At 40.3% G+C, this 13,245-nt stretch overlaps 1 protein-coding gene across 9 annotated transcripts in view; it reads left to right on the forward strand.

Annotated features, from left to right (window-relative positions):
- The window catches only part of sox3 (SRY-box transcription factor 3), a 49,593-nt gene that overhangs the window by 12,721 nt on the left and 23,627 nt on the right, over positions 1-13,245 (forward strand). For 4 of the 9 annotated variants that reach the window (XR_004632277.1, XR_004632276.1, XR_004632278.1 and 1 more), the window contains exon 4: positions 1,811-1,915. Coding sequence is in view for 5 of the 9 variants with exons in the window: in XM_034690825.1 (XP_034546716.1) it covers positions 6,477-7,394 (918 nt within the window). In the remaining 4 variants the exon portion in view is untranslated. Of the gene's footprint in view, positions 1-1,810; positions 1,916-6,116; positions 8,090-13,245 lie in introns of those variants that run through there. The other 5 variants (XM_034690822.1, XM_034690823.1, XM_034690824.1 and 2 more) reach the window with 3 other exon arrangements.

Consider the following 13,245-nt stretch of genomic DNA (forward strand, 5'->3'; position numbering starts at 1 on the left):
TTAAGGTTTAATAAATTACCTCTTTTAATTACCTCACCTACTTTTGAGTTTCTAAAAGCCCCAATTAATGCTCATTGCTGTATCGCAGTTACATTTTCATTTTGGTGCAGAATACAGATAACAAACTTGGCGGCATTAATCATATTACAAAATTGGGTGTATTTAATTAATTAAAGTTGCACCGCAAATTAATTGTGCATCCTCACAATATTATCTTAAGCTAATGAAGGCTCGACAAAGAGACTGTTTCATTTTTTAAAGGCGGCTAGATTAGTGGGATCTCAATTATGGCTAAAACAAAAGAGGGCTGCTTGCTTGGGCACGGCGCAAAGCAAAAAGTGACCATTCAGCACTTTCCTGCAAACAAAAAGCGGAGAAAGTTTCCTTTGTTTTTGCAAAAACTGAACATGGCAATGATTCAAAAGATACATGGGAAATAATGAGGGCTGTAATTAGCCAGCCAGGCAATAACACTATTTAAAGTGATCATCGTATAGAGGTGCTTGATAATGCCATTCACAGGCAGCAGTTACTATCATAACTTTAACACTGGTGCAAAAAAAAGCATCTAATTTAAAATGTGTTCTCTTTTGTTGTATGTGTACAGAATTTTGGTGCATCTCAGACAGGTCTGAAAAGACGAACAAACCCTTGAAACTGGCAAATGAGATGTAATATGATGTCTCTGTGGGAGGAATGGAGATCGCACAGATTAGAGGTTCAAGTGTGTGGAAGTTTAGGCTGCAGACTTTGTCCCTGAACACACACACACACACACACACACACACACACACACACACACACACACACACACACACACACACACACACACACACACACACACACACACACACACACACACACAAGTGATCATGTTGCTTAATCCAGCCTCAAACATGCAGTGGCTCAGAAGCAGAACCGTATTTATCGAAATTTTCTGCCTAATTTCAGCTGAATTGAAATTAGCTTTCACTGGATAGTAGATTATAAATCACAGTAATTTGGGATTTTATTTTTCATTTAACGCGTCATATACCAAATGATTTAATATGAGCGTTTCCTCTAATCTGCTAAGTAAACGTAAAGAGTCTTTGTCTCAGAAATGACCCGAAGGAGCTAATAATCATTGTGTATTCAGTTCATAAATGCCTCCAGAGATGTCCTCTCCTGTGATAGAATTTAATTTGCTTTTAGCTTCATTAGCCAATAACCACTGCTGAAAAAAAAATGCTCGTGTCAATTACGGGCCCTCTAAGGGTCAGTGAGTATATGATTTTTTTAACCGCACACTGCTGCACATGATTATATGGAGAGGTTGTAACAATGATTAACCCCGGGCATCTGTGTGAACAATTTACTGTGCACTTATGTGTTGAGCGTACTTGATGAAACGTTGCATCCCTAAATGATGCGCAGCTCCATCCCCAAAGAGACCTGATGGAGTGAGAAAGTGCTTCCCTGGCTGAGTGAGATGGAGCAGAGTGTTGGGTGGTCACGCCTTGTCTGCTCATGATAGTGGCGTGTTAAAGAGATTACACCCGGTCCGTGTCAGCAGCCTTTGCCTTGCTAACAAGAGAAAATAATGAGGAAGGATATGCTTGGCCTGCCGAGGAGAAAAAAGAGGCTAAAGTTTGAAGCATGAGTAGGAAAAACAAATTATTGTCTTGCAAGTTGAGGTCACAGGGTGGAAGACGCACTGTCTCATGAAACACAAATGCTGCTACAGTAGAGTCGTCCTGTCAGACTTGAAACACTTCACTAAAGCTCTCATGAAATCTTTCCTCTGACTGTGTTTCTGTTTCTTTTGAAGGTTTGAGTGACAGTCCTTTCACTTAATGATTCAACTTGGACGCCTTCACTGCCTCAGAAGGAGCCACAGCAAGGGCTGATCATCAGGGTTGCATCCAAACATGTGGTGAGTTCACAAATCGGTCTACTTCATCCTCTTCCAGTCTCTTATGACAGCTTAAAAAGCTCCAGATACAGACGTCCTGTGTGGGAAGCATTGAGGCAAAGTGATGACACAAAGCAGCACTTCAAAAAGATCACTTTTTTTTATGCTACCTGGCCCTTTTTTCCTCTACATGATGCTTGACAGTATAAACTCTGTGACTCGTTTGTCAGGATGAAAAAACAACAAAACACAAAAATATCTTAATCCATTATTTCAGATTTTTGGTGTCAAGGTTTAGCAACCCTTTAATTTAAAAAAATGCACAAAAATGTTTACTTTAATAGTAATTGTAGGTTTTCAGAATGACATAGACAACTTCATAGGATGAACATATTCTTCACCTTTTGTCTGCCTTTAAAAGATAATTTTTAGTGGATTTTGTGGAGAGTTTAAGCCACTTAAAACCTTTTATATTGCAGCAGAATGCAAAAATATTTCAGTTTTATATTTTCTAAAACGAGAAGAGGCTTTAGTGTTGCTCATAATTTAAACTGGACCTAAACCGTACATTAAATGAAGCTGAAGCTTAAAAATCAGGAGGACTGACATAAGATGCTGTCTTTAAATAATACCTGTTGCTTTACCTCATAATGTGATAAAAGTAATTTTCAAAAGCAGAATCGGTGACATTTTTATTTTGAAGAAGACTTCAAAATATTTTTTTGCAGATTTAAAAAAAAAAAAATTTCTTACATGAACTAAAAAGTCATTGAAAATTCGTCATAGGTATCATTTTAAACAGTAATTATGTAGACAAAAATGCAAAAATTATGTTTTCAATTCCATGACTTGCATTGCACTCGCATCGCGCGTTTTAAACTATTTTCGTGGAGTATTTCTGACAACTCTTCTGGTTCAAATCAGTCACATTACCGTGAGGGATACTCTCCGTGCTTTGTGGAATAAAGAGGTGATAATAGCAGCACTTTTATGCCTCTAAATGACCCGTGAATATTATTTTACCTGTGTTGAACTGGGAGGACGCGACCATTCACGCCGGCACAAAGGGAACAGCAGACCGTGCGTAAATTGCATCTTCATTTGCATTCCTCGTCCAAAAATCATGCAAATCTTAATGAGACGCTCTCCATTGTGGCTGTAATTGAAAAGCCATTCTTTGTTAATTACTGTTCCTCAAAGGCCTTGTCCGCAGTCACTGAGCTGAAACAAAAAAAAGTTATTGATTCCGGAGGTCGCGGGGTTTAGAAACGGACACGGAGGAATAATGTTGTTTATTGTGGCTCTGAGATGCCACGTTCGATTGTTGGAAATATCTCTGTCCTGTTAGGGGACGTGAAAAATAATAATAAAACAAAAACGCTTGTACAACCGTGCTGTAACCATAAAGGAGGCAATAAAGGCAATTAATTAGGAGGTTGTTATCAGGTCTTTATTTGCAGCTACAGGACTGTGACTGTAGAGCATTAAAGTGGAGCCATGAATCTGAAGCAATGTGACATGTGGAGAAATGAACTGATTAAAACGGGTGAATAAATATCGCTTCATGTCCATTGCAAAAGACAACATGTCCCATGTATGTATGTGCTAATAAACATATATGAAGTATTTTAAGGCCCTGAGGCCTCTTATTTGGTAAAAACGACGGATATTCTCCGAGACACCCCTTCGGTTCAGCGGCGAAATGTTTCCTTTGGACGACGTAAATGTTTTATTCTGACCGAAATAAATATATTTGAACACAGTTACGTCATTATTGCAACTTTTTTTTATGAACTCGATGACTGTAATGGAAGCTGGCGCTATAAGGCTTTACGCACGCGCGCAATTAGCCCGTTTTTTTAAACCATGAATTATTAACGTTCGAGCAGATTACACGCAGGTTGCATCTTCCATCAGGACGTCCACTTATTTCCCAACATTCAACAGTGTTCTCGTTACTCCGCGCGCCCTGGGAGCCTCCTATAAGGTCTGTGTGAGGCTCACTGGGTCTGAATCGGAGCAGACTGTGCTGGTGGTCCTCCGCTCCTTAATTAGGAAATTAGCTGCACAGAGGCCCTCATTACCCAAACCCGGGTTACTCCTGGTGACGTATTTTTTTTCTCTCTCTCTGCTACCGGTCAATTTCCATAAGAAGATTACAAGCGGATCAGTATTGAGATGTGGCCAGATAAACAAATAACTGCTCCCTGAGAATGGATGGCTGCTAATTGGACGTTAGTTTTATTACTGCTGCTCTGTGTGTAACGCCCATTGAAGGCGAAAATTAAATTCATGAAGTGATGTCTCCTTTCACATGATTTACTGCGACTATATGGCACATAGGAACCCCCTCACTTTATGATAACAACAGCTTTTTAAGCATTTAATTATTTTTTCTTGACATTTTTTTGTCTGTCACAAGTCATTTAAGTTGCTTGTTAACCATAAATAATCATAGAAACACGCATTCTATTCCCATAATGCATTATGCTTTTTACAGAGCGCGCACGATTTAAAAAAATGACTTTGAAAACGGAAACTTTTATTCATGCAAGGCAATAAAGAAGAAGGTATGATTGACAGCTGTTTTTGTTCATTGGTAAATAATAGAAGCATCTTTTAAAAACACTGAAATTAGAGGATACGCTGCTCATTATATTTTTGTTTTTTTTAATTCATTTTTTTTAAATGCACTTTTTTTTATCCATGGTGTTTGTTCTCAAGCCGTGACACCTGCATTTTAAACTTAAAAATATGATTTAAGCGGACCCTCAGGTGGACTCACGGTCTGTAGGCTGCGTCAGATTTCGACGCTGCAGGAGGTGAGACACTTAAAAATGCACATAGAGCAGATGATTCCCACAGAGCTCATGCAAATACTGACGTGTTAATGGTGGTTTTCGATGGGCGATCCGCTCGTGGTCATTAGCAGGTGTGACTTTTTTGCCCTGTTGAGCTCTGAGTTTCAGGTCGTTTGTAAGGAGGCACATGCAAATGCAGACCACTCAGAGAAGTCATTTTAATAACCATTAACACCGTGGAGAGACTACAAGTCAGCAAACAGGAGCCGAAGGTTTTTTTTTTTTTTTAGAGAAGTCTCTGACCAGCAGCAAGCTGTTACAGACTCAAACTCGGCTGAATTCCCTCGGGAGAAAAGAGATGTTCCGTCCCCTCCACAAGAGGTCGTTGATGCATTAGAGTTTTGCCTTTGGGAACCTGAACAGAAAAAAACCCCAGAAGCTTCCTGAAATGAAATCCCAAATTGACTATGACTGTGTTATTTTAGGTTATGCATTGATCATTTAAAGAGGTGATGAGATTACATATACTAACTAATCTCTTCTGACGCATATTCGATGACTGGTTAAGACCTTTATATAACTTTATGAATTGAATTTGAACCATAAGCTTTGATTTGATGTTTAAGAAACAGAATAAATTATTTTCCAACTGACTCTTATTCAAATATTTATAGGGAAATGGTTAATTTCGTCTGTTTCCCGGGAATTGGACCTATCCTAAGAAAATCATGAATTAGGCTTCTTTCGGGCAAGTTGTCTTGACTCTTGAGATACGATTTAAAGGCTTTGATAAAAACAAAAATAACAATAACACGAGTGAAGAGTGCTTTAACAGCTATTTAAACCTAAAATAAGACGGATATATATAGATATAGATATATATCTATATATGTAGAAATAGATATAGATATATATCTATATATATATCTATATATATAGATATTTTTATGAGGTAAAATATGTTGTATGAGTGTTCTAAAAGTATCTTATGCTAGCTTAAATAACACGTGAAGATGGATGGATTTTTCTCTATCGAGGTCACTTTTTAGTCAAATATGTCACTCTTTGCTTCGAGGATTTGAACTCATTTTGGCTCGTTAGGAGTTTGTCTGGACTTGCCTCAATTGTTTTATTAAATTAATCCTTTAATACATTTATTTCTATGCAGTTTTAAGACCAGTAGGCCTTTGTGTAACCAAATAGACTATAACTTTCTTGCATTTCTAGCTCCTTCAAGTTGAGTCCCAATTGTATGAAAGTTAACAGAAATATTGAAAACATGCTAATTTTGTAGATAATGTCTTGCAAATGATTCGAAATGGCAGATCTCTTCATTGTCAGAATAAATCGTCAGCATTTCCCCTTCATTCTCACATCATAAACTCATAGTAAATCTAACATTTGCTGTTTTAAAACTTGAGCTGTCCTCCTCCTCCTCGCACCAAAACACCGCGCTGTGCGCTCCGGTTGGCTGCACGGTGGATCTGTGGAGCTGCGCGCTGATTGGTCGTTCGCTTCTCATTGTTATGCTGTCAATCCACATCACATGGTCCGGCCACCAGGCCTATTAACAGATGAGCTGGAGAACAAGTTTCAGACTTCTGTTTTGGAGCCGTGAGAGACAGAGCTGCTCTGAGCAAAAGGGAAACCAGAAGCACCTGCACACTCTGTTGCCTCTTTGGGCACAACTTTTTTCATCGTCTTATGAGACTGGTCAGTATCTCTACCTCTTTGACTTCTGGCGTTGCTTGGTGAACTTTTTTTATTCTATGTGCCTGTGAATGAACAACTTCAGAATGTATAACATGATGGAAACCGAGATCAAGACCCCGCTACCGCAGTCCAACTCGGGATCGGCGCCGGGCTCAAAGAACAACAGTGTCAGCGACCAGGAGCGCGTGAAGCGGCCGATGAACGCCTTCATGGTGTGGTCCAGGGGACAGCGGAGGAAGATGGCACAAGAAAACCCCAAAATGCACAACTCTGAGATCAGCAAGCGGCTCGGTGCGGACTGGAAACTTCTGACCGACGCTGAGAAGAGACCGTTCATCGATGAGGCCAAGCGTCTGCGCGCCATGCACATGAAGGAGCACCCGGATTATAAATACCGTCCCCGCAGGAAGACCAAGACCTTACTCAAGAAAGACAAGTACTCTTTGCCAGGGGGTCTGCTTGCACCTGGAGCCAACGTCGTCAACAACTCTGTGTCTGTGGGCCAGAGGATGGACGGTTACGCGCACATGAACGGCTGGACGAACAGCGCGTATTCCCTCATGCAGGACCAGTTGGCTTACCCGCAGCATCACAGCATGAACAGCCCACAGATCCAGCAGATGCACCGGTACGAGATGGCGGGGCTCCAGTACCCCATGATGTCCTCAGCGCAGACCTACATGAATGCGGCCTCTACGTACAGCATGTCTCCAGCGTACACGCAGCAGTCCCCTAGCGCCATGGGACTCAGCTCCATGGCGTCCGTGTGCAAGACCGAGCCCAGCTCTCCGCCCCCGGCCATCACGTCCCACTCTCAGCGAGCGTGTTTGGGGGACCTGAGGGATATGATAAGCATGTACCTGCCTCCCGGCGGGGACAGCGCGGAGCACTCCTCCCTGCAGAGCAGCCGGTTACACAGCGTCCATCCACACTACCAGAGCGCAGGGACGGGCGTCAACGGCACGCTACCTCTCACACACATCTGAGAGAGGGACAGAAAAAAAGACTTCTAAAAACTTAAAGAAAAGTACTTCGGATACTTGAACTTTCTTGGTTGCTAGAAACAACGTTCAACAGTTTTGTTTTGTTCAGAAACAGTTTAATCTTGAGTTGTCCATTTTTGAAAAATAATTAGAAATGGACCAGAGTGATCGTTGAGCCCATCAGAGTAAAGAGGCTTTTTATCACAAGTATAAAGCAATCAGACGTATGTAGAAGAATTGGACTTCTATATTTTAATGAATGCCATATTTTCTCTCCATGAAAAGGCATGTGGCCTCGTTCAGAGAGGCTGGTGTATTTCAGAAAAGCTGGATGGAAAAAAAAAGTTGCTTCATAAATGTTTACACTTAATTTGTAGAATGTCAGTTGTCTCGACTGTGTCCAAATTTTTTGTAGTCTTGTTTTTCTCCTACAATGAAATGTTAAGACTGTGCGGGTCGCAAACGCAAGTTTTATTTATAGTAAGATTTTTTTTCTTTTTAGCTTGTGAGCCCGTTTGTTTTGTCACGTGAAAAATGTTCCAATTTTTGTTTGTTTTTTGTAAAATGTTATTTTCTGTGATGGTTCTGACAGTGTCATGTTTACTCATTCTCCTGAACGAAAAAGGTTTATTTAAACTGACGTTTCTACATATTTTAAGACCATCCTCTATTCTTAAATGCTGAATAAATTTGTACGAAACATGATTTTTGACTCTGTGTTTTGTCTGTTGTATAATTCGTTTTTTGGATATATAAGTTAAAAATCTTTGAGGAGCAGGTTGAATGCTACAAATGTGTAACGAAGTTGACAAGTGAAGGTTTTCATGGGTAATGTATAAAGATCTCCAAATACACTCAGTGACAATCTGATATTTTCAAATTGATATATTTAACAACAAACAAAACATCACATTTTTCCACATGGAGAAGGCACTGTAAAAAACAATCTTGTCTTTCATTTGCTTTACAAGCCTTAGAGAAAGGTGCTAGAATTAGTATTTACTGTTCCTGGATTTAATGAATACCTGTGCACAGTTCAACATCTTGAAATCAAGAGTATGGTTTTTAAAAGGCCCATTAATTGTTATCAGATATTTGAACTGACTCATCAGTTTTTGAATTCAAATAAAAAATATGTTTTCTTGCTGTTAGAATATTACAACAATTAGTGAGAACAAACTATATCTGTTTTTTTGTTACTTTAAAAAACATTTCCTTCATTTTACTCCTTCACTCCTTTATTTCAGTATGTACACCAACAGAGAGACTCAAAACTCTTAAACTCTACAGGTTGTCCCTTACTTTGTGATCACAAGTCTGCCTCAGTGTGACGGTCATGACTTATCCCACGGCATAAATACAATTATTTTTTATTTAAAAAAGTTAGTATAAAACTAAAAAGTGGAAAAAGATGTATCAGATAACTCCACGTTTAAATCAGGTTCAAATAAAAAAAAAAGAACTTAACATTTAACCCATGAAAACAGTCTTTATGTATTTTCTGAATGACATTTTCTGTCCTGAAAAACAATTTTTTACATCATTCATGATTTAAGCAGTCACCAACAACTGTTGAGAATAAAACTGAGTACTCTATTAAAAGTATCATGTCAGTTAAAATGTCTTTCTTCATCCAGTATTTTATTTTTCATCCTGCACAGAGACACTTCTAAATCTCTAAACACTGGAACATATTTAAATCAATCAGCGATACAGCTATTTCTCTACCTTCCAGTTGATTTTGTCAAAATAAGCTGTAATGAGATTAACCACAATTAATATGCTGTTTTTTTTTGTTTCTTTTTTTTTTTTTTTAAACAAATTCTAAAAGTTCACCCAATCCTAAATTTCCTCATTACACACTGTAGCTGAGATTCTAATGCTGTGGAGCTGTGTGTGTGTATTTGTGTGTGAATGGAGCGGCAGTGCACCTCAGCATAAATAAGCTGTGGCCACCAAGAGGGGCCGAGGCAGTGGCAGTGGCGGTCCCGCTGGCCTTCCCACACTCCCTGCAGGACCTGATCCACGGCTCAGCACAGCGGCCTGGATTAGCCCCACGCACCTTTGTGGGGGGAAAGATTATCCAGACCTCCCTGCATTCACTGACAGGGTCTTAAGTCATTCTAGCGTGCCAGCAGCCACCCGTCACCTAATCACACTTTCCAACTCATTTTTTTGTAATTAAGCAGCTTTTCTTCTTCCTGCTCCTCAGTGTCAGAGGGTTAGCTTTGGGTCGGACGGAGAGGAGCTTTATCAAAGTCTGAGAATTATGTAACCTTACCTGCACAAATACACCCACTCACAGGTTAAACTTTCAGCCGATCAATCAGTCAAAAGCAACTTTATTCAGTCAATAGGAGCAAGTTGTGGGGAGCAGGTTAAGAAACCATAAAACGCAGGCACACACTGACAACATGTTCTTCATACATAGCAGCTAAAATATAGAAATAGATTCCAAAAATGAACTGAAAAACACATGAAATAATCTGTCTTAAAAAGGGGATTAAAAAGAGATCAGTCTTGGAAACTTTGACTGTCAAGGTTTTGCTAGATAAGTTTTGCAGAAGTTTAGTATGATGTACTTTTTTCATCCTAAGTTTAGTACACGATGTGAGCAAAAGTCAGTTTGATGAAATAAGTTATTTCTGTTTCTCTGTGTGGTCTCTTGGATTTAGCACAGAAATGTCATCCCTCATTTAGGGAAAGGTGTGTGTCCGAGCTCTGCACGGCCATTGATTGTGTTTGAATGTTCTGGCAGTGAGGCCATCCGACTCGGGCTTCCCTCCACCACCACCACCACCATCACCCCCCTCTACACCCATTCTCCCCCCTGCTCTCCCCCTGCTGAGCACCCGAGGGCCTCTCTCTCTCACTCTCTCTCTCGCTCTCTCTCTCTCTTGCTCTCTCACTCTCTCACCCTCTTGCTCTCTCTGCTGTCATGTGCAGCTCTGTGCCCACTCAGCAAGTGCAGGCATATCCCACTTCCATCTGCCTGTGACCTCATAGCCCCTGTTTGTTTAACCCCCTCTCCAAAAACTAACCTAATTATAGCCCTGTAGAACATGGATTCAGCGGATTCCCACTGGATTCTGCCTCTGTGTGCACACCTATACATGCGTGCAGTGCTCGTATATGAAAGGTGCTGTGTTTCAGTCCATCCTGTTTTTTCATGTTACCCTCCTCATAGTGTGTCATGACATGCCCTGTAACTTGCATGTCATGTGGGAGTGAGAACAAGTAGGTTAAAGCCCTTGGAGTGTTCTTTTTTTGGAGTGTCTCCTTTTTGACGTCAGCATGATGAGTGGAAAAACTCATCACACGAATCTGACGTTGGTGACATCACTAATACTCGCCTGCTCAACTGGCTGGGTGACTTCCTGCAGGAGGACACACCTGATTCTACTCTCAGCATACGTGCAATCTCAAACTCGAATCTGGAGCCTCCTGTGATGTGCATTTCAGACATCAGCCAGCCAGCATAGTTTGAGTGCAAGCGGAGGATGAAAGAGTGAGTGTGTGTTGGGACTCCACCTATGACACAGTCAGACTGTATTGATCTGCTGTGGCTGGGAACTCCAGGAGGCCCTCTGAGCAAAGCCTGGAAGGGGCCTGGAGTGGCCTGTCCGGCTTGGTCAGGCCCTGTCCAGAGAGCAGGGGGACTCGTGTGAGGTAGTGAGATTGACAGCAGAGCGGTGTATGTGTGTGTGTGTGTGTGTGTAGAGGTGCGGGGGTTGGGGGTGGGGGTTAATCTCCCTGAACTGGGGCAGATGTTGTTAACGAGCTCCTCTCAGGTCGACTCCCTGCGTGGGAAAATGGCATCAAATCCTCCTGGGGTCAGGGCTTCTGGGCTGACCCACTGAGAGCCATCCCTCTCCACTGCACCGTCCTCTCAATCCCCCCTCTCCTTTCACCCACCCACTCACAGGAGACACTAGAAAATCACATTTGACCATTTTTTTTCTTTTAAGCACATCCCCAAAATCCCTCTCCAGGCCTGAATGCATGTGAGCGCCGGCAGACTTGTTGCGTGATGCAAATGTCTCATTAATGATAGCTGTGGTTGGATTGTCATGCCTTACACAACCACAAGGAATGTTGAGTGGGAAATGCTTCAAAGACAAGCATGCCGCCACTCAACAAACTGCATCCGCCCAGTAGCAAGTAACTTGTGCAGATGTCGGTGGAAGGTAAATTGGTTGAATTAAGGCCTTATAGACTTTCAGGCGCCCTGGCTGCTATAGGGTAACTGCAGGTTCAGAAGTACATGTGAAGTGAAAAAGTGTGTCCGACTGGTAAAGGTAGCAAAAGTACACATGTTCTTTCCTCAGGTAGAAGAACAGAGGCTGCTGTAAAGACTCAAGTAAAAGTAGAAGTGTTGATTCAACTTCTTTACTGAAATGAAAGTAAGGAAGCACAGATTCTGAAATGTACTTACAGTTCAAACATAAAAATGCAGCCTTCTGATGGAAGTTTCTTTCAGCTGTTACTGTGCAAAGTTAACTAAACCTATTGCCATAATTGGACAGTTAAATAATTCTAGCTTCAAATACATTAAAACACAATATATTGATGCATCTTTTGAACTGTTTGTATTAACTATAGAGCTTGATCTCCACTGATGCTTAGGTTGAATTTTGGTCTTAATATTTAGAAGGCGGCTGGTTGTGATGCAAATTAAGAAATAACTCTCCAATCTTGCATTAAGTCTTAAGTTTCACGTCTTGTTTGAAGATAAAAGGATTAGAAATTCAATATTCAAGTTAAGAACAGGTGCCTATAAATTTTGCACATAAACAGCAAAAAACATGGTTCCTATTGGTCCTTTAAAAAGTCTAGAACAACTTTTTTTTGTATGTAAGGTCAGAAAATATCTTGTTTACAATATTGAAAATGTTTTATTTTTACATGTGAGAGGTCTTACAATTTGAATGGCTCTCTGACTGAGTCAAATCTTAATACTTATTAAAAACTATCCTATTTAGGTAGGGTTGATTATTCCTGTTATTCTTTTTGTTAATTTGTTTGTTAACGCGACAGTTCCAACAGCTTATTAACCCTCCTGTTATGTTGCGGGTAAACCTCTTCTGCTTGGCTTGATTAGCGTAATCAACATATACAAGAAAATGGTTAATTTCACATATTTGCAACCCCCCCTGCATGTTAATATTACATAGATACTATTCATGGGTCAACTTGACCCGGCAGTCAAAATGGAGGCTAAAAGGAGACAGAAGTGTCAAATACTCTTTTTTTTTTTTGCAACTGTGTTACATATTTCACCCCAATCACGAACACACATGAACAATGAGTGAGTTATCCTAATTGAACCATGATCTGTGAGAATTAAAGAACACCAATGCACTAAATATTGATTTAAATGGTTAGTAATGGAATATATAATGAGATTTTAAAAACTTGAATTGGGATTTTTGGTTTCTGACACTGTTGGATAATTAAATATGCCCCTGGGTCAAGTTGACCCAGGGAACATTTTTGTGTTCCTGAGAAACAAACATAACAGGAGGGTTTAAACAACTTCTTACTAATCATCTGGCTGTATTAAATACTTGATTCTGATTGGTCAACACTCCTTTCCAATTGTTATTAATCCTGAATAGGAAAGGGTGGCGCTAGGTACAACCTCATCACACGTACAGTATTTAATCAACCCGCAGAAAGGAGTACTTGAGTTATGTTTTTACGTCTTCTTGTTGACAATGTGATAAAAAAAACCAACTTTCCGATAACATCATTAGACAATATGGAGGACATTTTTATGTTACACAATTTAATTTGAGAGCACAAATTTCAGATCTGTAGTGAATGGCTGGCCAATCAACAGCAAAGAAGACAA

Source organism: Notolabrus celidotus, chromosome 8 (assembly GCF_009762535.1).
Source record: "Notolabrus celidotus isolate fNotCel1 chromosome 8, fNotCel1.pri, whole genome shotgun sequence".
NCBI classification, from domain to species: Eukaryota; Metazoa; Chordata; class Actinopteri; order Labriformes; family Labridae; genus Notolabrus; species Notolabrus celidotus.